At 46.1% G+C, this 22,098-nt stretch overlaps 1 protein-coding gene across 1 annotated transcript in view; it reads right to left on the bottom strand.

Moving 5' to 3' along the window:
• The window catches only part of EHD4 (EH domain containing 4), a 78,846-nt gene that overhangs the window by 29,746 nt on the left and 27,002 nt on the right, over positions 1–22,098 (bottom strand). Inside the window, exon 3 of the mRNA XM_044229826.1 lies at positions 19,448–19,545. Within this exon, the coding sequence (XP_044085761.1) occupies positions 19,448–19,545 (98 nt within the window). The remainder of the gene's footprint in view (positions 1–19,447; positions 19,546–22,098) is intronic.

Genomic DNA, 22,098 nt, shown 5'->3' with positions numbered 1-22,098 from the left:
AAATGTGGTTTAGACATACAACAGAATATGATGCAGCCTTACAAAAGGAAATTCTGCAACATGGATGGACCTGGAGGACATTACACTGAGTGAGATAAATTCACTCAGGGAAAGACAGACACTATGTGATTCTGTTTAGACGAGGGATCTAAAATACTCAAACTCATGTAACCATAGCGTGCAACAGCAGTTGCCAGGGGCTCGGTGGGTTGGAGGGGGATGGGAAATTACTGAGCAGCAGGCACAAAGTTTCAGTTCAGCAAGAGGAGAAACTTCCAGAGACCTGCTGTATGACACTATGCCTATAGTTAACAATATCGTACTGTACAGTTAAAAATTTAAGAGGGTGGATGGCCTTTTAAGTGTTCTTAATGTAATACATATGTATGCATATAAAATAAAAAACAATTAAATAAATTTGATTAATGAAGTGAATTGAAGGGAACGAGAAGTGTAACTGATTTTTAGCAAGTTAGAGGCCAAGGCTTAAATAGTGCTGTGAGTTTCTAAAAAAACAAGAGCTGTTACTAATTTAAGGAAGTACAAATAACCTCAAAATAAACATCAAGTTTCTGGGATTACTCAGTTATTAAATATATATTTTCAAAAATAGTCACTTTAGTTAACAATAGCAGCTACTTCAGTTAAACACGTGTGACCGGTCCTTGTATTGTTTACAGTCTGGGTTAACTTTGCAACTGGAAAAGGCTGCTTCTGAAAATGTGATCGGGCTTGGGTGGAGAATGAGAGCTCAAAATAAATGATGGCAGCAAATATTTACTGAATTCTCACAACATTCCTGCACTTTCTACCCACAAAATCTCCTGTAATCCTCACAGTAACCCCTGAAACAGGTGCTATGATTATCCCTATTTTCCAGGTGAGGATCCAGAGACTCAGAGAGGTTAAATAACTTACCCAAGGTCACACAGCTATTTCCTAGGAGGGCCAGGATTCATACCCAGGGACCTGCATCCCAGGGCCTGTGTTTTTTATCCACTGCACGGCACCACAGGTGTGCCAGGATGGTGGCATTCGAGGTGGTTTTTATTTCCTTCTTTCTGATCTTTCTAAAGTAAAGTAAAGTAGTTTTATGTGTCCTACAATAAATATATACTCTTTTTGTAATAAGAAAAGAATAAGCATACTGTAAAAATTATTGGTCCCTATGTGACTACGCTAACAGTATTACTGAGGAAGGCTTTTCTTTTCTTCTACAAAGGTGTTCAGCCAGAGCCTTGATTTCTAGCATTTTCCAGCTTATCACCATCTCAAGAAACCCTGAGGGTGAAGTAGTGTCTTTACAACTACACGTTACCTCTGGGAGAACAGTCGGCCCTGGATCAGCCGCACTTGCCAGAGCAACCGTAAGAAGCTGGTCGGGAGAGGAGCCACAGACACTCTGCTCCCTCTGCCCAGTCTGCTTCCCCTCACCCCAAGCTGATCAGAGGCACAGGTGGGGTGCGGTGGTGGGGTGGGTGTAAGCGGAGGCTGGGGTAGCAGTGGGAGGGGCAGTTCTAGGTTTCTGCTGGGTGTGGGGAGGGGCTGACCCTAAACCCTGTCCTGGAGATCCAACAGGACAGCTAGAGAAGAGGAACAGGGGCCTCCCTATATGCACACGCTGTGGACGGGTTCAGGGTGTGTCTACCTCAAAGTGTTCAGGTGGTGGTGGCTCCCCCTTAGAGAGTGTAATTGGCTATGAGAAAATCCCTGTGGTTGCAGAGTTCCCAGTCTCACTGCGTCTGGCCTGCAGGGGGTTCCACCACTGGATTACCACAGTTGAACTAAAATCAAGGACCAATCTGTCCTTGGATGGGCTTGGTGTTGTTTATCCTCTATTTCCTCTCCCAACTCCTTCTTCCTTTGGAATTTAGTCCAAAAGTCTGTGAACTAATTTATCGGTGCCTGTTTCCTCCTAAAATAAACAAGCCAAACTCACAGCCTCTCTCTTTCCCCGGGGGCTGCCGTAAAGATAACGATGTAGGGGGCATGTGACTCCAAGGCCGCTCACACCATGGGATGATACCATCCTGCACAGGTGGGGAACAGAGAAAGGCTCTATTTGAATATTTGGCCTGATGAACACCCTGGCCTCTGGTCAGGTGACCATGTCAAAGGGGGAAACTGGGTTTCATATCTCTTTTCCATCTTAGACTAAAAATGAGGTTAGAAAGCAAAGCCATTTAATGAGCACTGAGCCCCGGAAAGAGACAGCAATACTATGTGGCATTTTACGGCTCTTTGCCAGGGAGAGAGGTTGTGAAAATTTACCAAGAAAATCCCCCAAGTTCTGGAGCTTGGGTCAGCCATTTTGCTTTGCTGGACCTCAGTTTCTATATCAATCAGATGGGTTAGATGATCAGGAAGATTTTTTTTTCAGGGGTGCCTGGGTGGCTCAGTCATTAAGTGCCAGCCTTTGGCTCAGGTCACGATCCCAGCGTCCTGGGATTGAGCCCCGCATTGGGCTCCCTGCTCTGCGGGAAGCCTGCTTCTCCCTCTCCGACTCCCCCTGCTTCTGTTCCCTCTCTCACCGTCTCTCTCCCCGTCAAATAAGTAAATAAAATCTTTAAAAAAAAAAAAAAATTTTTTTTTTCCAGATCTTAGATTAGATAGTTATCTAGACACTAGATATTAGCTAGTTATAGTACCAGCATAAGAACATAAAACTGTTCAGGTGGCTACGGGAACACTCAATGACTACGTCCAAGGAAAAAAATGATCAAGTAACTAGTTTCATTTTACTCTATTTGTACCCCTGGACTCAGGCACTATGGCACACAGGGCTGATTGGAAGGTCCTTGCATGTTTCCAGAAGGGTCTTTAGTTGCCCTGAAGTGTAATTTGTCACCCAGCTGCCACCAACTCTGTGCTGACAGAAATTACCAAAGGAAAAATCACAGAATCTGAGGCATCCAAAAATGCTAAAGAGATCATCAGCTCCACCTTCTAAGAATAGAAGTCAGTGAATCCAGGAACTAGTGTCATGCACACGGAGATTACCCATGCCTCATTTTCAAGTGGGCGTTGTGTACCTAAGGCAAGAAAGCCTCTCACAATACATCTATAAATCAGACGGTCAGTTGGTACTTGTACTGGATTTTCTTGAGGCAAAAGGCCAATGAGACGGTCTCCACCCAAGTATGAGGAGACGGAGTATTTCCAAATAAGGCTTCTACCTTGACAATACATCTTGTCATTTTGTGGTTCAGAAGGGCAAAAAGACAATATTTCTTCAAGCTATACTTTTCTCAAGAGAGATGTTAAACCAAGATGGTGACAGCTTTGGGATCAACAGACGGCTTACAAATGACTTCTGACCCTCTGCCCTGCCCTGTTTCTCCTTCTCAACAATCCCAGTGTTGTGTGAATGTTCTGTGAGCATTTGGACAACAGCCAGTCATGAAAACCAGGGCCAGCCAGTAAGTTATCGGATAACCTGCTCCTAAAGTCAAACTATTACCCAGAGATAGTTATTTCTGGGTTTATGTCACCGATGGAAAGATAGGTCAAGTCAATGGGGACCATGTGAATAATCATTGGTTTCTTTATTTTATAAAAAATGACTGCATTGGGGGCACCTGGATGGCTCACTTGGTTAAGCGTCTGTCTTTGCCTCAGGTCATGGCCGCAGGGTCTGGGAATCGAGCCCCCATCGGGCTCCCTGCTCAGTGGGAAGCCTGTTTCTCTCTCTCCCACTCCCTCTGCTTGTATTCTCTCTCTCGCCGTCTTTCTCTCTGTCAAATATATAAGTAAAACTTTAAAATAAAAATGACTCAATTATTTTACTAAATAAAAGTTCACATAGTTACCAATAATATTTCAAAATGGTCAAATACCCCCAGAAAGGAAATACTTGGAAATAATCTGAATATAGGGAAAGGTGCTTAACCATACTAATAATAAAAATGAGAATTAGAATTATACTGAGAGGCCATTCACCTATCAAAGATAAAGTGAAGATAAGGGAAAGAAATAGTAATGCCCCGAGTTGGGGAGGATGTTTTGTTGATGGGAATGTAAGTAGGGACATCTTCTAGAAAAGGCGTTTTGGCATCGGCTAACTCTGTAAAAAGGCCTCAGTTCCATTTGACTCAGTAATTTCACTACTAAGAGGGCATTTTTTTTTTTTTTAAACTGAAGTGTAATTGACATGCAGTGTTATATTAGTTTCAGGTGTACAATATAGAGACCTCGCGATTCTACATGTTGCTCAGTGCTCACCCCAGTGAGAGCAGTTATCATACGACGTCACTACAGTATTGCCGACTATATTCTCTAGGCTGCACTTTTTACCTCTGTGACTTATTCATTTTATAACTGGAAGTTTGTACCCCTCACTTCCTTATTAATTTCACCCATTTCCCTGTCCACCTCCCCGCTGGCAAACAGACCCCCAGTCTGATTGTTTCTCTGCTCATTTGTTTTATATCGTAGAGTGCCACTCGCACCCTACTGTGCAAACTATAAATAGCTGCACTGTGTGCACAACTATATTCTGTAGCACAGTTTGGAACACATTTGGGTGCCATCCATCCAAAGGATACCGGCTGTTAATTTGGGCAACTCTGTATGACAGAACACTTCAACGTTCTGACAAGCGCTGGCTGCAAGGCTTACAGCTAGGTGGAGCGCAGGGCAGTGTGCGGGACCCTCCGGCTCCGGGAGACACTGCCGACAGGGTTTGCTCTGGGAGAAGAACCGGGGTGCCGTTGGGACACGTTTCCCCACCTAACTTTCTGTAATGTAAATTTTTCGTCTCAGGTGGGTACACATACTTGTGCAGAATGAAAGGTGAAATGCCGAGTAATGGTCTGATTTGCGCTTTACACTGCGATCTGGATTCAAGCAGGAGGTTTTTGAGAAAGAGACTGACATAATGCAGGCGAAGAGGAGGTTTCTAAAGGCAACTGCATCTGGCACATGTGAGAAATAGCCCCAGATACTAGAAAGATTATGGCAAAAAGAAGTGGAAATGTGCTGACAGCCAGGGCCCTCAGCTACAAGAGAACACCTCCTCTGGGTCGTTGGTCACTGTCTTCAGCAAGCTCCCCCAGCTCCCTTCCTGGGCTGCACTCACCCAGTATTCTTTCCACAGGTCTATGGTCAAGTCCTCCTATTTCCTTTCTCCTCCCCTCTCCTTTTTTGGGCTCCTGGAAGTGCAAGTTCCCTGCTGGTCTAAGTCCCAGGACTTGCCACCATCCGCTCTCCCTGGGGAACACTGGAGCACTGGCAGAGCTGACCCTGCTGTCCTGGTCCGTCTATGCGGGGACCATCCAAGTCCATGAAATGAGGGCACCAGATCTGTAACATGACTCTCTGCCAAATGATTTTTTACTTGTTATGTTACTGTATCTTCAAGTGACCCTGGGAGGGAGAATTCCAACCCTTTATACAAGCATGAAATGAGGATCCTACAGGAGGTGGGGATGCTGGGATCTGAACTCAGGTCAGCCTCCTCCAGGACCCACAGTGAGCCTCTCACCACCTCCCTCTCTGCTTCCATGGAAAACAAAGAGGCCTTGAAAGCATTGCCATTTTCAGCACATGTCCACATCTGCTGGCTCGAGATGCTCAGCCACACAGTGCCGGTGCGTGAGACCTGACTTCCGGCCCCACTCCGGGTCCTCTCACTGGATGCACACTTCATTGCTCATGTCTCTGGAACACTTAGGCATTCATACCAATCACTCAGACCCTCACAAGATCCGATTCTGCAAGGAAAGTACTTTTCTTCCCATTTTATAGAGGAGGAGACTGAGGTTCCTAGAGGCGGAGGAACTTGCCCAGGTCACCCCAGCTGGCGAGGGGAAGCACCAGAGAAATGGAAAAATGTTTCAGGTCAGCATTGCTCAGCACTCTACAGCTCCACCTCCACCTAGAATCCTGCATTTTCAATCTATCACTCCCACCCTCCAGTCTGGGGGTTCCCCACTGGTGCACAGTAACTTGGGGGCGAGGGCTTTTACCACACCTAACTGTAGGGATGCAGGTTATATAACAAGGATGTCCTCATTACAGCAGTGAACTTATTAAACATCTGAAAAGGTAAATGAGACATATTTAAAAAATCTCTTCTTTCGGGGTGCCTGGGTAGCTCAGTGGGTTAGGGCCTCTGCCTTCGGCTCAGCTCAGGTCATGATCCCAAGGTCCTGGGATTGAGCCCCACATAGGGCTCTCTGCTTGGTGGGGAGCCTGCTTCCTCTTCTCTCTCTCTCTGCCTTTCTGCCTACTTGTGACCTCTGTCTGTCAAATAAATAAACAAAATCTTAAAAAAAAATTAAAAAAACTCTTCTTTATTAGAGGTTCCTAAAACGCCTGACTTCCAAAGAAGTATGGAAATGCTGGGGGGAGGTGTGCTCCTCCATGGAGGGAAGGCCTAAGCAGAGGACAGCAGTGTCAGACAGGACTCCTGTCAGAAGCCCTCCAGTGAAGGCATCCACGGTCACCGGCTCACCCAGGGACCACGGTGGGACAGTTACCTCTGCTTCCTTTCACAGCCCCCCCCAGAAGGATGTTGGTGAGTCACAGAGCCCAGCCCAGTGCCGGAGGCTCCCGCCCCACCCAAAGACACCCCGCCCTGGACCCCTACCAACTTACATCCTCCATCCTGGCCTCCAAGAGGACAGCGTTCACCGGCAAACCAGATATGTGGGGCAGAGCTCAAGTCCATTTTGGTAGTTTCCCCAAGTTTGTAATCCTCTCTTCTTTCACTTGCCTTGGGGGTGGCGGAGCACACAGGAAAGGGCAGGCTCAGGAGGCCCACTCAGCAACCCCAGACTCCTCCAAATGGGGATCGTGGGCAGCAGCTCCACCCCACACTCCCCACTTTGCTCGTGCTGAGGTCAGGAAGTAGCCTGTTACCAAGTTCCCTGGGGCCTGAGGATCAGAGCGGTAGGGCTTCTTGGCCTCACTCATAGATTCATCAACTCCAGGGTAGAAACGGAGCGAAAAGAGGGTGACCTGAGGACAGGTCCCACGGAAGAAATGACAGTGACACCCGGGAAAGAGAAAACCAATCTAGCAACCCACAGAAGCAGAGTGGCAGACCCAGGGCTGGTTCTGTGACTGCTCAGGGCCACAACTCCCGGATGCTCATAGTAATAATTCTGGGTAATCAAGAGGACATTAAAAAAGATAACCCTTCAATGGCTTCCTATTCCTCTCAGAATAAAATCCACGTGCTTCCCTAAGGCCGACAGCCCCCCCACAGCAAGGGCTCCCCACCTCACTGACCACCACTTCCCAGCTACTCAGCAGCCTCTAGCCTTCCCTGAACCCGTAAGATCTTCACTCCTCTTGGGCTTCCCCAACGCCCTGGAAGGCTAATCCTTTTATTCTTTGGGTATTAACCTACAAGTCACTTCCTCAGAGAACCCTCCCCCGACACCCCGTCTAAAGTCAGAACACCCCTGCTGTGGGACTCAGCAATTACTTTCTTCAAGTCTTCCTTTCAACATGCATTTGCTTTGTATTTCTGCTCACCCATCCCCCTCCCTGGTGTGTATTCCAGGAAGGCGTGACAAGGGTCTATCCTTTTCTGTTTAAAAGTAAAGCCCCTGATGCCTGACAGAGAAGAAACGGACCAGGAGGAACCAAGCAGAGTTTGGTGCGTGGAAGATATTCAATATAAGACAACCTCTTCCCCTTTCTACTGTCTTTTGCATAAGAATGTAGGGCAGTGTGTGCGGCCTTTCCCAAAGGTGACCATCAGTAATTGCTGAAGGTAAAAAAACCAGGAAGTTTGGTGTTTGTAGGGTGAAAGCATCAATTACATGGAAACTTGCCCCAACAGTACCCTTTCCCAGCTCTGCCTTCTGTGTGTGTGTGTGTGTGTGTGTGACAGTAAGCGAGAGAGAGAGAGAGAGAGAGAGAGAGAGAGAGAGAGGTTTCCCTGGTTTGTATCCTCGTCTCTTGTGGTTAACAGCACATACTTTGGAAGGAGGCTGTGTGGTTTGGATCCCACTCATCCATTTACTCTCTGCTCTGGTTATCAGTCACCTTAAAACTCAGAGGCTTAAATAATAACTTACTATTTTCTCTGGTCTGAGGGTTGACTGGGCTCAGCTGGGTGGTTCTCGATCAGGGAGTGTCATGAAGGGACAGTCAAATGGCAGTTGGGGCAGGAACTGTCTGAGGGCTCAGCTGAGCTGGTTGTCCTTGACGGCCTCTTCACTTACCTCGCCTAGGCTAGCGGCTGCCTGAGCCTCTGTGTGACTAGCCTGGGCTTCCCTCACAGTATGTTGGTATCTGGGTGGTTAGACTTTTTCAATGTCACTTGGCTGCCTGTAGATCCAGCTGGAACCTTCAGGACTTATGATTAAGACTTGGGAAGTTACAAAACATCACTCCTGGAGAATTGTACTCGTCAAAAAAGTGAGTCAGAAGGCTGTCCTAGATTCAAGGGGAGGGGACTACAGCAGGCATGAATATCGGGAGCATGGTACACGGTGGTGGGGGTGGTGGGAGGAGGAGGAGGCATCTTTAGAGACTAGCTACCACACTTCTAGAGGACTGTGGGCAAGTTACTTACTTACTCTTTATGCCTCATTTTTCTCTCCTGTGAAATGTGGTAATACTTCATACTTCATAGAGCTCTTGTGCAGAGCAAATGAGTTAATAATGTATGAAAAGCAATTTACAATGTGCTGTGGAAGTATTAGCCATTATTATTACTCAAGAGTAAGGAATGAAACTTTTCTCTGACTAATCTCTGCATCCCAATGTCTATGAAATATTTGAAGATCATGAGCTGCTCCACAGAGGATAATAAGATAAGCGATTTTCTCCCTACCCAAAAAAAAAAAAATTTTTACAAGGGTAGGTAGGTTTAAAGTTTGGGTAGAAGCAGTCATTCCTCATGATCAAGCATGCATTTAAAATATTGACAGAAGTAAAAATAGCTGCCAGGGCTGGGCGAAGGCCCTTCTGAGTCACAGTGATGACAGGCTCACATCAGGGACAGGAGCAGCAACACTTGTGGTGTGGAATTTCCTGTGGCAGTGGCGGAAAAGGAGCCATGAATGCGTCTGTCAGCAAACTTCCCTGAAACAAAAAGGAACCAGGATTTCCTGTGGGAGGCCCAAGGAGCGAGTGGTGTCCAGGACCTCACACCCTAACTGGCCTTAGCACAGCCAGAAAACAGGATCTGCCAACAAATCATTGTGGGTCAGCCCCATTCCCTGGGGGATGGACACTTCTGTTGTTGCCAAATTCAAACAAAGCTCTGAGGCAAGCATTGAGCTCAAGCTCTAAACATAAAAATGGCTTCGTGGTCTGAGGTTGAAGACATATGTTCTATTCTATAGAATTCTCTACCATGTCATCCTTTACCTCACATTCCTCCATATTCCGTGCAATCTCCAGGACAAAACCCAGTCTCCTGTCAGGTGTGGCCCCCACACATGCCCATGTTCCACAATGCACATTCCTCCAAAGGGCCCCAGCTCACACATCATCCTCTGTTCATGAACATATCCTTTCTGGAAAAGGGTAACAATTATAAGGACAGCCATGGTTATCTTTTCCGTGACTATGCACCAGACAGGTGCTGTGGTAGGAGCTTCATACCATCATCTTACTATATCTTCACGCTATCTGATAACGCCTGAGCTTGCAGGTTGATGAACTCACTTGTTTACCTGGAAGCCCAGATCAAGACCTGCTGCTTCATAAGGTTAGACATATAGATCAATGAAATAAAACTGAGAGTGCAGAAATAAACCTTCACATTTACAAGCCAATTGATTTTCAAAGAGGGTGCCAAGACAATTCAATGAAGGAAAGTACTGTCTTTTCAACAAATGGGTGCTGGACGACTGGATATACACATGCAAAACAATCAAGGTGAATCCCAACCTCACACCATATACAAAAATTAACTTAAAATAGATCAATGATCTAAATGCAAGTGCTAGAACTATAAGCCTCTCAAAAAAACAAACAAACAAACAAACAAACAAACAAAAAAACCAGTATTGAAGTTTCATGAGCTTGGGTTAGGCAAAGTGACAGAAATTAAAATAGATAAATTAGCTTTCATTAAAATGAAAAAATTCTGTGCTTCAGACAATATCATATAGACAGTGAAAAGACAACCACGACATGAGACAAAATAAATATTTGAAGATCATATATCTGACTGTATAGAGAACACATAAAGAATGTTAAAACTCAATAAAAGACAAATAATCCAATTAAAAATGGGCAAAGAATCTATATATACATTTCTTTAAAGAAGATATATCGATGGCTAACAAAGCACATGAGAAGAAAATCAGCATCATTAGCCTTCAGAGAAATGCAGATTGAAACCATAATGAAATACCAGTTCATACCTACTGGGATGGTGTACTCTGCTGGTGGGAATGTAAAATGATGCACCCACTTTGGAACACTGAGTTACTCAAAACACTGAGTTACCATAGGACACAGCAATTCTGCTTCTAGGTAAATACCCAAGAAAATTGAAAATGTCTGTTTTTGTAAGAACTCCTACATGAATGATCACATCATTATTCAAAATGGCCCAAACTGTGGAAACCCAAATGTCCATCAATTGATGCATTAATCAAATGTCACATGGCAATACAATGGAATGCTATTCAACCCCAAAAAGGAATGAAGTACTGATACCTATTATAACATTGATGAACATTGAACACATTATGCTAAGTGGAAAAAGCCAGATAAAAAGGCCACATATTCTATTTATATGAAATGTCCAGAATAGGCAAATTCACAGACACAGAAAGTAGTGGTCACCAGGGTCTGGGGGGTGGGGGGAGAATTGATAGTCATTGTTAATGAGTATTCAGTTTCTTTTTGGGGTGATGGAAATGTTCTAAAATTGGTTTCGGTGATGGTTGCACAATTTTGTAATTATATAAAAAACCTACTAAATTGTTGAGACAGGGAGAAAATGCAAGTCCAAAAGGAAAAAAAAAAAAGAAGGGGAGAAGAAGATCCCCTACTACCTCCCACTCCCCACTGGGGACTGGTATAGAGAATACTGCATTTCTTGATTGGAACTCCTGTAACACACAGGATAGCCCTGACTTGTTTGCAGGTCTATCCACCCCAACTGAGTATGAGCGCCCTGGCCAAAGCCTGTGTCCGACTCATCTTGAATCCTGGCATCTAGGACAGTACTTGCCACCCAGTGGATAATTGATCTAAATGTGTGTTGAATGAACAGTCTCTAGCATGCCCCTAACATTATGCACCACTCTTTATACATCACTTCTACAATAAAAGAATATTGAAAAGATCACACACACACACACACAATCTGTTATTTTAAAATTCTTTTCCATCAATTATTTTTAAAACTGGATGATTGATTAGAGTGGTATCTCTTTTCTACTGCTAGAGGGGCCTATGATTTCAAAATTTAAAAGCTAATCATCGATAAAACAACTGAGAGATGTGGATAAGAGGTAAGAGGTCGGAACACTTATCTAAAAATAGAATATTCAGTCCCTGAGCAACAAACTATATTGTGGACCACTTGACAAACATCTCTCCTACTCAGAAGACTTCAAGAAGCAAGAAACCAATATGAACGCTGATTAAGCTCAGCCTGTGAGAACTCTTTGGCCTTCCACAGCAACAACGACAATAATACAAGGAGATTAGGAGAGTAATAAGAGCAGCTAACATGCACTGAGCACTTCCTATGCGCTGGGTGGGGCATGGTTTTCTGCCTTCTGTGTGTTAACCCGGTGACAACAACATGGCATGTGAGGTTCTATCGTTACCCTCCCTTTACAGACTCTCTACTTCCCCAAGGTCACCTGAGTGGTACACAGCTGAGCTGGACCCAGGAAGACCAGAATTACTGCCCATGCTTCCCACTATACTACGTTCAGGATTTCAATCCCTTGACTGGACCCAAGAAAACAATTTGTTTGATTCTGGGATTACAGACCAGCTGATGGAGGTCACAGAAAAGACCCTGGGGGGTGAGGGGTGGGGATGGAGAAGAAAGAAAACATGAATATTCAGAAACTGAAATCCGTGTGTCAATATCTGACAGCTGAACATCTATTAGTTTATATACCCTTTATATATCGGGTGGGAAATATCTGAACAGATAGCTGAAACTTGCAAAACCTCGCCCAGCCTCAATCTGAAGGCTGGTTCCCTCTGGGCTTTAAGCCCCAGTCCTCCCTACCTCCCGAGAGTGGGCAGCTCCACATCAGTCCCTCTCATTGTGCTCAGGGTTTCATCTGTTTCCTTCCTGGCTTTCACCACTATTTATAAGGATTTATTCATTTGTTCCTTTGTTTCCCTGCTATCCTTGTCTGACCCTCCCATCAGAACATGAATTCCGTAAGGGCAGTGACCGTGTCCATTTTTGGCCTACAGTTTGTTGAATGGATTTAAGTCTGTTGGGGGGACACCTTTCTTTCATAACAGTTGGGTGCATTAGTGACCGGCCGGATGAGCACACTGGGCTGTGGCCACTGTAGGCCAGGGGCGGGTCCTTGTTCATCTTCCTACTCCCTGTTCCTAGCCTGGTACTTGGCACACAAGAGCTCACTGCATCTCAGTGGAACTTGTTCCTTAATGAGTTGCTGTCAACCTAGATGCCAGTCTCCACTGGCGTACCTCAAGGCTTGGCCCTGTTCACCCAACTTCTGGATCCAAGGGTGATGGCCCAAGACTGTGCTGATGAAAACTGGGAACACCTTGAAGCTGGGAGGAGCCACAGCGGACAAGGAAAGGAGCTAAGAGAGCTCGAACTGTGGTTAGGCCCAAGCCCCAAGAAACAGAACAAAAAATCAAGAAACCCCATAGCAACCACAGGATGGGGAGCTGGGGGCTGCAGGTCCATTGAGCTCTTGTGACCGCAGTCTCTGGTGCTGCAGGAAAGCTGGAATGGCCCTGAGCTGCATCCGTGATTGGGCGGCGACCAGAATGAGGGAAAGGAGAACGCTGCCTCACCCACCCCCATTTATTCAGTTATTATTTCTACCCAGGGGAAGTCTGAATACCCGTGTTCCAGGGATACTCGGCAGACATTAGCAGGCCCCTCTCAGAAAGTCTCCATGAAGTTCTGAGCTCACATCCACAGCCCAGGCTGTGCAGCCCACCTTAAGGATGGGATTCCCCTGCCATCGCTGTCCCACGCAGGTTGCTGCTGGCCTCCTAAGTCTCCAGCTCTCCGCTCTCCCCAAGCTTCTTAGAAGGGACTTTGCTGCAGTCAACTGTGCCTAACACCTTGCTCCAGGTCTTCTTGGTCTCTTAGAGGAAGAAGACTCCTTCTTCTTTGTGTATGTGTGTGTTTTCCTCCCTAGGCCGTGTGAGTCCCAAAGCCCGAGGGTGGAAGTGAGTCTTATTGGGACACCTCTAAATGTTCGCTCCTTTCTTGGACTGCCTTCAAACTCTGGCCTTTCAAGTTCAAAAGACGTGTCGAGTAGGTGTGTCTGTGCTTCTTTGATTATGGTTTGCTTGTAGCTTTTCTATTTTTTCTGCACCTTCATTAATTCCAGGTTGGAGCTGCATGTCCCTTTTCCCCAGGTCTGTCACAGCTCTTGTGTGATATTACATTTGGGAGGAGCTGGCAGACCCTTGAAACTGCCTATTCACATTTCCTGTCACCTCCATAGATGCCCTTTTTATTCCTGAAGGCTTTCCTTAACGTTGCTAAAGGTAAGGGGACTTAAGGATATCAGTATGTGAATGTTAAAACATGAATCAATTTTTGAAGCTAATGTGATTGTTGAAGCTACTGTGAGGGCCATGTTATCTGAAGCACATTTCGATCCCTTTTGCTGCATATGCATTACTGTAATTTTTTTTAAAGATTTTATTTATTTATTTTACACACAGAGATTACAAGTAGGCAGAGAGACAGGCAGAGAGAGAGAGGGAAGCAGGCTCCCCGCCGAGCAGAGAGCCCAACATGGGACTTGATCCCAGGACCCCGGGACCATGACCTGAGCCAAAGCCAGAGGCTCAACCCACTGAGCCACCCAGGGCGCCCCTGCATTACTATAATTTATTGCTTTTAGCAGCAGGACATTTTCTACTCCTGCTTCCGCTTTCCCCCCTCTCTTCCCAGTTTCATTCATTGACTTAATATGAGAAGGGCTTGTACAGTGAAGGACTTAAACATCAGAAGATGCTCTCAAATTTTCAGCTGACAGGTACTGGTCTCAGAGGAATAGATACAGCTGTCAGAAAGTTCAGACTAAGAGTTTTTCTCTTTTGGAGTAATTTACATTTCTAAAAGAGAAAAACTGTACTACTCTTGTTACCAAAGTAAAGGCTGTTGAAGATGACACAAAACCTCATCCTTTCAGGAAACCACAGGAATACTTACTCACTGCTAAAGCGCCTTCCATATGCTTCTATGTTAAATAGATGGACAAGAATGCCAGCTGCCACATTCAAATTTTTCAATGTTCTTCTTGTCCGACCGGCACATTACAATCAGAGCCAGAGCCCAGAGATTCGGACCAGGAGTTGGGAACATACTTGTGTTCATGCCTGAATCCAGAGATAAGTCCCAGATGATGCTTAGGATCAGCATGGATAAACAGTATTTTAGGAAGTAAACAGGCCAGGAGCCAGAATAACAAGCAAGTGGGAATGAAAATAAGGGTGTGTGGGTAAGCAAAAAACCTGGAGGCTGGGGTGCCTGGGTGGCTCAGTGGTTTAAGCCTCTGCCTTTGGCTCGGGTCATGAACTCAGGATCCTGGGATCGAGCCCCGTATTGGGCTCTCTGCTCAGCGGGGAGCCTGCCTGCCCTCCCACCCCCCTCTCTGCCTGATGCTGCTCTGCCTACTTGTGATCTCTCTCTGTCAAATTAATAAATAAAATCTTTAAAAAAAAACCCCAAACCTGGATGCTGTCGTCAGGACAAAGGGTGTTTCTTAAGAGTAAACCAGGGGTGCCTGGGTAGCTCAGTCTTTTGCATCTGCCTTTGGCTCAGGTCATGATCCCAGGGGTCCTGGGATGGAGCCCCACATAGCGCTCCTTGCTCTTGGGGAAGCCTGCTTCTCCCTCTCCCCTCACACCCTGCTTATATTCCTTCTCTTGCTGTGTGTCTCTCTCTGTCAAATAAATAAATAAAATCTTAAAAAAAAAGTGAATCAACTAACTTACATTTTGCTCACACCTTTCAAGAAGATAACTTAGAAAATCTTAAGAATCCAAACATTCTTCTATTGGCTACAAGAAAAGAATCAGGAAATGTTCCTCGGACTTTTATTAGCTATTACTTGATTAGAATAAAATTATTATTATAAATATATCAGAACATTTTTATCTGGGCTTGATGGATATTTTTTATGTCAGCTAAGAAAACTACAGTTTAGTAACTAAGCTCAATCCTTTGTTTCTAAAGATTTTCCACAAACTATAATTAAACTAAGGAACATCTGAATAGTAATAGGTTTCCATATGGAGTATACTAAAAATTGTTCCAAAATCAATCACCTTGGGTTTTATTTATAGAGCTACAAAATGGATTTAGGTAATACTCTCCCCAAATGTTGACTATGCCTTCTTGTTTTACTCTGAAGCGCAGAATAGGGACACAAGGGGTCCAGTGATCTGACTGCTAGAGAAAATGTTACGATTCTGCAAGTACAAGGATTCTAATTGGTAAAGCTCACTTCTTTCTTTCTTGTTTATCCTCATCACCTGCTTTCCCTGTCCCCCCTACTCCCTCCCTCTGGGAACGATCAGTTTGTTCTCTATAATTAAGAGTCTGTTTGCTGGTTTGTCTCTCTTTTTTCCCCTTGTTTGTTTTGGTTCTTAATTTCCACATATGAGTGAGATCATATGCTTTCTTTCTCAGACTTATTTTGCTTAGCATAATGCACTCTAGCTCTATCCACGTTGTTGCAATGGCAAGATTTCATTCTTTCTTATGGCTGAGTAATATTCCATTATACACACACACACACACACACACACACACACCACATCTTTATCCATTCACCAATTGGTGGACACATGGCAGCTTCCGTAATTTGGCTATTATACATAATGCTGCTATAAACACAGGTGTGCATGTATCCCTTTGAATTTGTGTTTTTGTATTTTTGGGTAGATACCCTAGTAGTGCAAATACTCGATCATAGGGTGGTTTCATTTTTAATTTTTTGAGGAACCTCCATACTGTTTTCCACAGTGGCTGCACCAGTTTGCATTCCCACCAACAGTGCAAGAGGGTTCCCTTTCTCTACATCCTTGCCAACGCCTGTTGTTTGGTAAAGGTCCCTTCTAACCATAAGAGCGGGTCTGGCATGCTTTACCTCCAATCTGACACCACAAAATACAAACTATCACATAGAAATGTCAAATGTTTCTTCCCATCACCTACAACTTTGGACTAGAGAGGAGCCACAACTGTGAACGCTATGTCCTCCTTGTAATCACACTTACTCCCTCTTCTCAGCACCGGACAAAAAGGAACCAGGCTTATCATATCATGAGAGAGAGGAATGAGCCAGGAAAAATGGAGCCCCTGGTAAGGTGAGATACGTTACTGAACCCCATGTTCAGAGTCCCCATTTTGCTTTCACCACTAAGGTGTCAGGACTCCTTCCCGGAGCTACACCCTCACTGACCATCTGGCCCCCAGAGCTCTGGACACTGGGGCCTGCCAATGCAGCCCCTCCCAACCTCCTCCTGCAGCACCCAGTGAACAGTGTTTCCTGTGTCCACTCCCCAGACGTCAAGCTCAGTCACCCATCTGCCTAGTCGCTGGGGCAAAGGCTCTCACAATCCGTTGGAAGGCTCTGCTTTCCCAGGGGAGGGAGGGCAAGTGGAGTTTACCTGGCCAGGGCTGAGCTTCTGTTAGTGCATGAGTATAAGCAGGTTGAATGTAGATGGCAAATCCCCAATGACGAGCCCAGTGTAGACATACACAAGAGCTCAGTATAAGGTGGATGTTCTCATACTGCTATTACGGATACACACCTAAAGAGATCCTCTAGATGTATAAGAGGCATCTGCCTGATCAGACTCTGCTTCTTGAAGGTTAATCCATCAGCTGCACCAAGGGACAAGCAGAAGGCACAGCAGCTGCCATCTTTCCTCTTTTAGAGACAGAACACCCATAAGGAAGTCAAAGCCCCACTCATAAAGTCAATGGCAGATGTTTCAAACATCCTGCGGGCTCACCGTTTATACCTCGTCCCTCATCCAATGTCGACATAAGCGACTGGCGAAGGTGGTGCCATGATTACAAGGCTGGAGGGATGGAAGCAGCAGGGGGTGAGTGGGAATGCAGCACTGTATGCAGCAGTTTAAGCTGCAGCAGCTCTACAATAGTATAGACTCTTCGGAGTGAGCGTGCAGAAATGGACAGCTGAGGGACCCCCCGGCCACCAGCTATGTACCAAACACAGGTTGGTACTCAGGCTTGGGAACGTCAGCCCTGGTGCAGGGTGCCGTCATCCTTAGCAGCTCTTGGTCCCTCCCCACCAGCTGCTCTGTCTGTCAGGATGGCAGGGGCCACCGAGCAACAACTGCTTGGAACCACGTAGACTATTTCTGGGCACAGGATATGAGTAAGTGCATGCCATCGTAAGACCAGGATGTGAGTCAGATTGCTATAAAGAGTTAAAAAGGACTGGTCTTCAAAGCCTCCCAGAAGCAGTCTGCCATGCTACACGGCTATAAGGGAGCTATAGTCTGAAAGACACTTGTAATCATGGAGCCAAGGAGAGGCCATGAAGAATATGGATGATTAACATCTGCTTTCGGCTCAGGTCATCCCAGAATCCTGGGATCGAGTCCTACATCAGGCTCCCTGCTCAGCAGAGAGCCTGCTTCTCCCTCTGCCTCGGCTGCTCCCTCCGCTTATGCTCTATCTCACTCTCTGTCAAATAAATAAATAAAATCTTAAAAAAAAAAAAAGAATATGGACGATTAGAATCAGCCAAGTGATAGCAACAGTCAGAGACAGACAGCTCAGAAAAGCTGTGGGACATGCAGTGGCTTTACTTTCCTCTTAAAACAAAACATTTTATCTGCAGAGCAACTTTTATGGGGCCAAATGAGTGGTCCAAAACTGGCTCCGAAAAAAAAAAAAAATCTACTGGCACGGAGGCATACAGATACAAAAATGACATCTGTTTGTAGCACTCTTTGTAACAGTAGAAAATTATTAACCATCCAAATATCCACAAATTAGTTAAATAAACTGTGTTATGTCCCTTTGATGGAAACTAAGCAGCTGTTAAGAGGAATAAAGTAGTTTAACTATACTAGCATGGAACAATGTCTGTGATAGACCATTACAACAACAAAAAAATCAAGTTGTAGAAAATGTGCCAAGAGATGGCATTTGGGTTAAAAATGGTATGTTTGTACATGTGCAGGAAAAAGTCTCTAAGGAGCTGGAGCACACCAATGTTAACTGTGACAGAGATATTTCGTCCGTCCCTATTCATTGCTTGAATCCTTTACAACAGAAAATAAAATTAACAGGTATTTATGAGAGAAGAAAAGTATTATGCGTTTTTTTTTCTATGAGGAATATTCTTGAAAGCCTCAGAGCGGCCTAATGGCCCACAGAATCCTTGACTGAGGCATGAAGGCACAGCAAGGCAGGACCCAGCTCTCTGCGGGTCCATGGAGGGTACAAAGTCAGTATCCCCTAAATGCCATGAGAAAGGAGGGCTTAGAGGTTTCAGGAGCCTCCATAGATCACCTCTGAGCACCATCCAGTCTTCTCCTTCCCCATCTTGTGGCCTCCCTTAGGTAATTCCCACTCACCCTACACCTCTTGGCTCAGGTGTCGCCTCTCCCGGGAATCTATCCGAACGTCGCAAGGCCAGGCCAGTTCCCCTTCCTCCCAGATATACACTCCGTCTCAGTTCTCACTTTCTATTTCCCTGCGATAATTGGCTCCATGTCTGTCTTCCCCATGGGAACAGGAGCTCCTGAAGGCAGAACCTCGGCCTCTTTTTGCCACATCCCAGCAGACAGAGCAGCGTCTGGCCCATGACAAAGGCTGACACAAAGGGAGGGTGCTGCGGGGGCCACGGGGGGGGGGAGCGAGAGTGGCGGGGAGGGCTTCTCTCCTTTGCAGTGACTACTCCTCTCCTTTATTTGTTGTCCCATGTGTCCAAGGGAATGGTTAGTAGTGATATGAAGGTCCCCGTCCAAACTCAGAAGAATTATGTCAGGTGGGAACTAGCGGCAGACAGCAGCATTTAAAGGAACTAAGAGATTACAGCTAACACGTCAGAAAGTTTCTCAGCCGAAAGGCAGGACCTTCGATGCTCTCTATGCCTACCTCCTGTTCTTTCTTGGGGCCCCCCGGCTCTGGACCCCTGATCTGTCCAGGGCAGCTAGAGGCATCCCGGTGTCGGGGTGGGATTGGATGGAATCCCCTCTTGACAGACATCACTGCTGGTGTGACGGTGAGCCTCAGCAGTGCCGGGGTTGGGGCGGGGGTGGGGTGGGGAGAGGGGACACTGACCTCGGCTGATGCGCTGCTTCTCCCCAGACAGGATGCCAGGGCTGTCGATGATGCTGATGCTCTTCAGGACCTGATTGGGCAGCTGGGAGCACATGAATCTGGAAAAAAGGATCAAAGGTGGGATCAGGAACCACACCTCTCCAAGCTCCAACAAGATCCTTGGCCTCTTAAGGTTATTGCCGTTGTCTGCAAAGGGACTCTGCACAGACAGCACTCCACTGGTGCCACGGGGCCAGGTGCTGGACCAGGGGGCGGGTATGCTGTCACCTGCCACCAGATCCTTAACTGCTAACTTTGATTTTAGCTGATATTTACTGAATGCTTCAGTATTTTACAAACACCATCTCATTTGTCCCTCAGAGTAACCCCTTGAGGAAGAAATTCCTATTAACATCAGAGAAGTAAATTACACAGCATCACTCAGAGCTTCAACCCAGGTCAGCCAGATCCAAAGTCCATCAGCCTTGCCTGCTTCTTTTCTGTGCTTCTCCCAGGGTAGACTATGCCTCCCTCAGGGTCACAGCCCCGCCGTGCCGGAGTACCCTAAGTTCCCTGTCCAGCCACACCGCCCACTCCCTGCTGTGGCCGTGGAGGTACTGGGGCTTATTTTCACTGTTGCCCTGGGGACTCAGCATCCAGTCCAGTGCCCATCTGGCTTCAAGCCCTGCAAGTACCCGTGGGCCACACCCCAAATCCTCCAGGTGCCTCGGACTCCGAGGGATAGCCAAAGAGTGGATAAAGTGGCAGGGGCATGGGAGAGTTCCGGTGGTGCAGCTCAAGCCTCCTTCCTTGGCCCTCACATTCCTGATACCATTTCTTCCTTCTCATCCCCATCCTCCTGCGGTCAGCTGCCCTGGCCTCAGCCTACCCAAAGCAGAGTGGCGTGGGAGGAAAATTTGGTTAGGTCAGCAGACTGGGTTCAGGTTCAACTCAGCCTTCGCCAATTATTTTCTGTGGAACCCTGGACAGGGGCCTCCCAGCTCCAGGCCTGTGTCCTTATGTGTAAATGGAGATACTTGGATGGGGACCGGTAAGGTCCTTTTTAGCTTTAATAGTGAATAACTCTAGAGTAGCAGAGGGAAACATTTTGTTCCTTTTATCCAGGCAGCAAAGCCCAAGGTGGATCTCTGGTAGTCACTGTGTGTTTTTTTCTTTCTTTCTTTCTTTTTTTTTTTTTTTAAAGGTTTTATTTATTTGACAGATCACAAGTAGGCTGAAAGGCAGGCAGAGAGAGAGAGGGAGGAAGCAGGCTCCCTGCTGAGCAGAGAGCCCGATGCGGGGCTCGATCCCAGGACCCTGAGATCATGACCTGAGCCGAAGGCAGAGGCTTTAACCCACTGAGCCACCCAGGTGCCCCTCTTTCTTTCTTTTTTTTTTTTTTTTTTAAGATTTTATTTATTTATTTGATAGAGAAAGAGCACACGCACGCACACACACAAATGGGGGAACAGCAGAGGGAGAGGGAGAAGCAGGCTGCCCGCTGAGTTGGGGGTCAAATGCAGTACTTGATCCCAGGACTCTGAGATCACAACCTGAGCCGAAGGTGGACACTTAACCGACTGAGCCACCCAGGCGCCCCACTGTGTCTGTTTTAAGGCAAAACCTATAGAGTGGCCTATAGAGTGGCCTATAGCCTCCTTCTGTTTTGTAATTGGATAACTTCTGTATCTGTGTGGGCCGAAGGCTGGAAAGCCCTCAGTGAAAGCTCAATTATTCCATTCAGGGGAACTGGTGGGATCACTCAGAAAGTAAATATGTTGGGAATGCAGGCCAGGGGGCCACGCCAGCCTTCACAGTGCATACGTGGATGGCACAGTCCCCAGGCCAGGGTGGGGCCACGGCCTCACAGGCAGTGGGTGGGCAGTCCGGAGCAAGAGGTACAATTACTGACATTTCAAAGTAGCTTTCTTTGAAGGTGCTCAGGACAAGTTTCCCACACATTCTTTTCTATATTTTCAGGTCAGCCCGGACAGATGTAGGAAAAGATACTAGGGTCATTTTGCAGCTGAAGCTGAAGCTCAAAGTCGTTATGACATCTTGAGGTCACACCGTGAAGGCCTGGCTGGCTGGAGAAGGTGACCTAATATATCTGATGTCTGCTGAGCTAGACTCAACCAATAAATGTTAAAAATAAACGGTCAGGCTAATTGAAGAGAACCCCTCATTTCTGATTTTCTCCCGCCCCTCATGCACCCTCCAGACTTTTCAGTAAATCCCACTGTCCAAGCTTGGGAGACCAGATCTGTGAGAACGAAGTGCACAGGGATCACTAAGCATTTACTCTTCGTAAATTCACAGAGAAAAAACCACCACATTTGAGGCTTGGAACTGAGGTAGGAACAGAGTTCTGAGCACATCTGTGGTAGACTGCGTGTCTCATCAGTAATGATTCTGTCTCTTATCACAGTCCCATCTTTTTTATTAGATGGCTTGAGACATTTGATAATGCTGAAAAACTGCACATATGTGGAACTATTTTACACAAAGTATTCCTGTGAGAGACTGACCTTTCTCCTAAACCACAAGCTCACACTCACTAGCAACTTTTTCAAAACACAAAACCCCTGGATTCTAGTGTGGAGTTAAACAGAGGGATCCCAAATGTGTAAACTGTCCACTCTCTCTCTGCAAAGTGACAAACTTTCAACAAC

Source organism: Neovison vison, chromosome 13 (assembly GCF_020171115.1).
Source record: "Neovison vison isolate M4711 chromosome 13, ASM_NN_V1, whole genome shotgun sequence".
Taxonomy (NCBI): domain Eukaryota; kingdom Metazoa; phylum Chordata; class Mammalia; order Carnivora; family Mustelidae; genus Neogale; species Neogale vison.
This window is presented reverse-complemented; position numbering and strand designations above follow the sequence as displayed.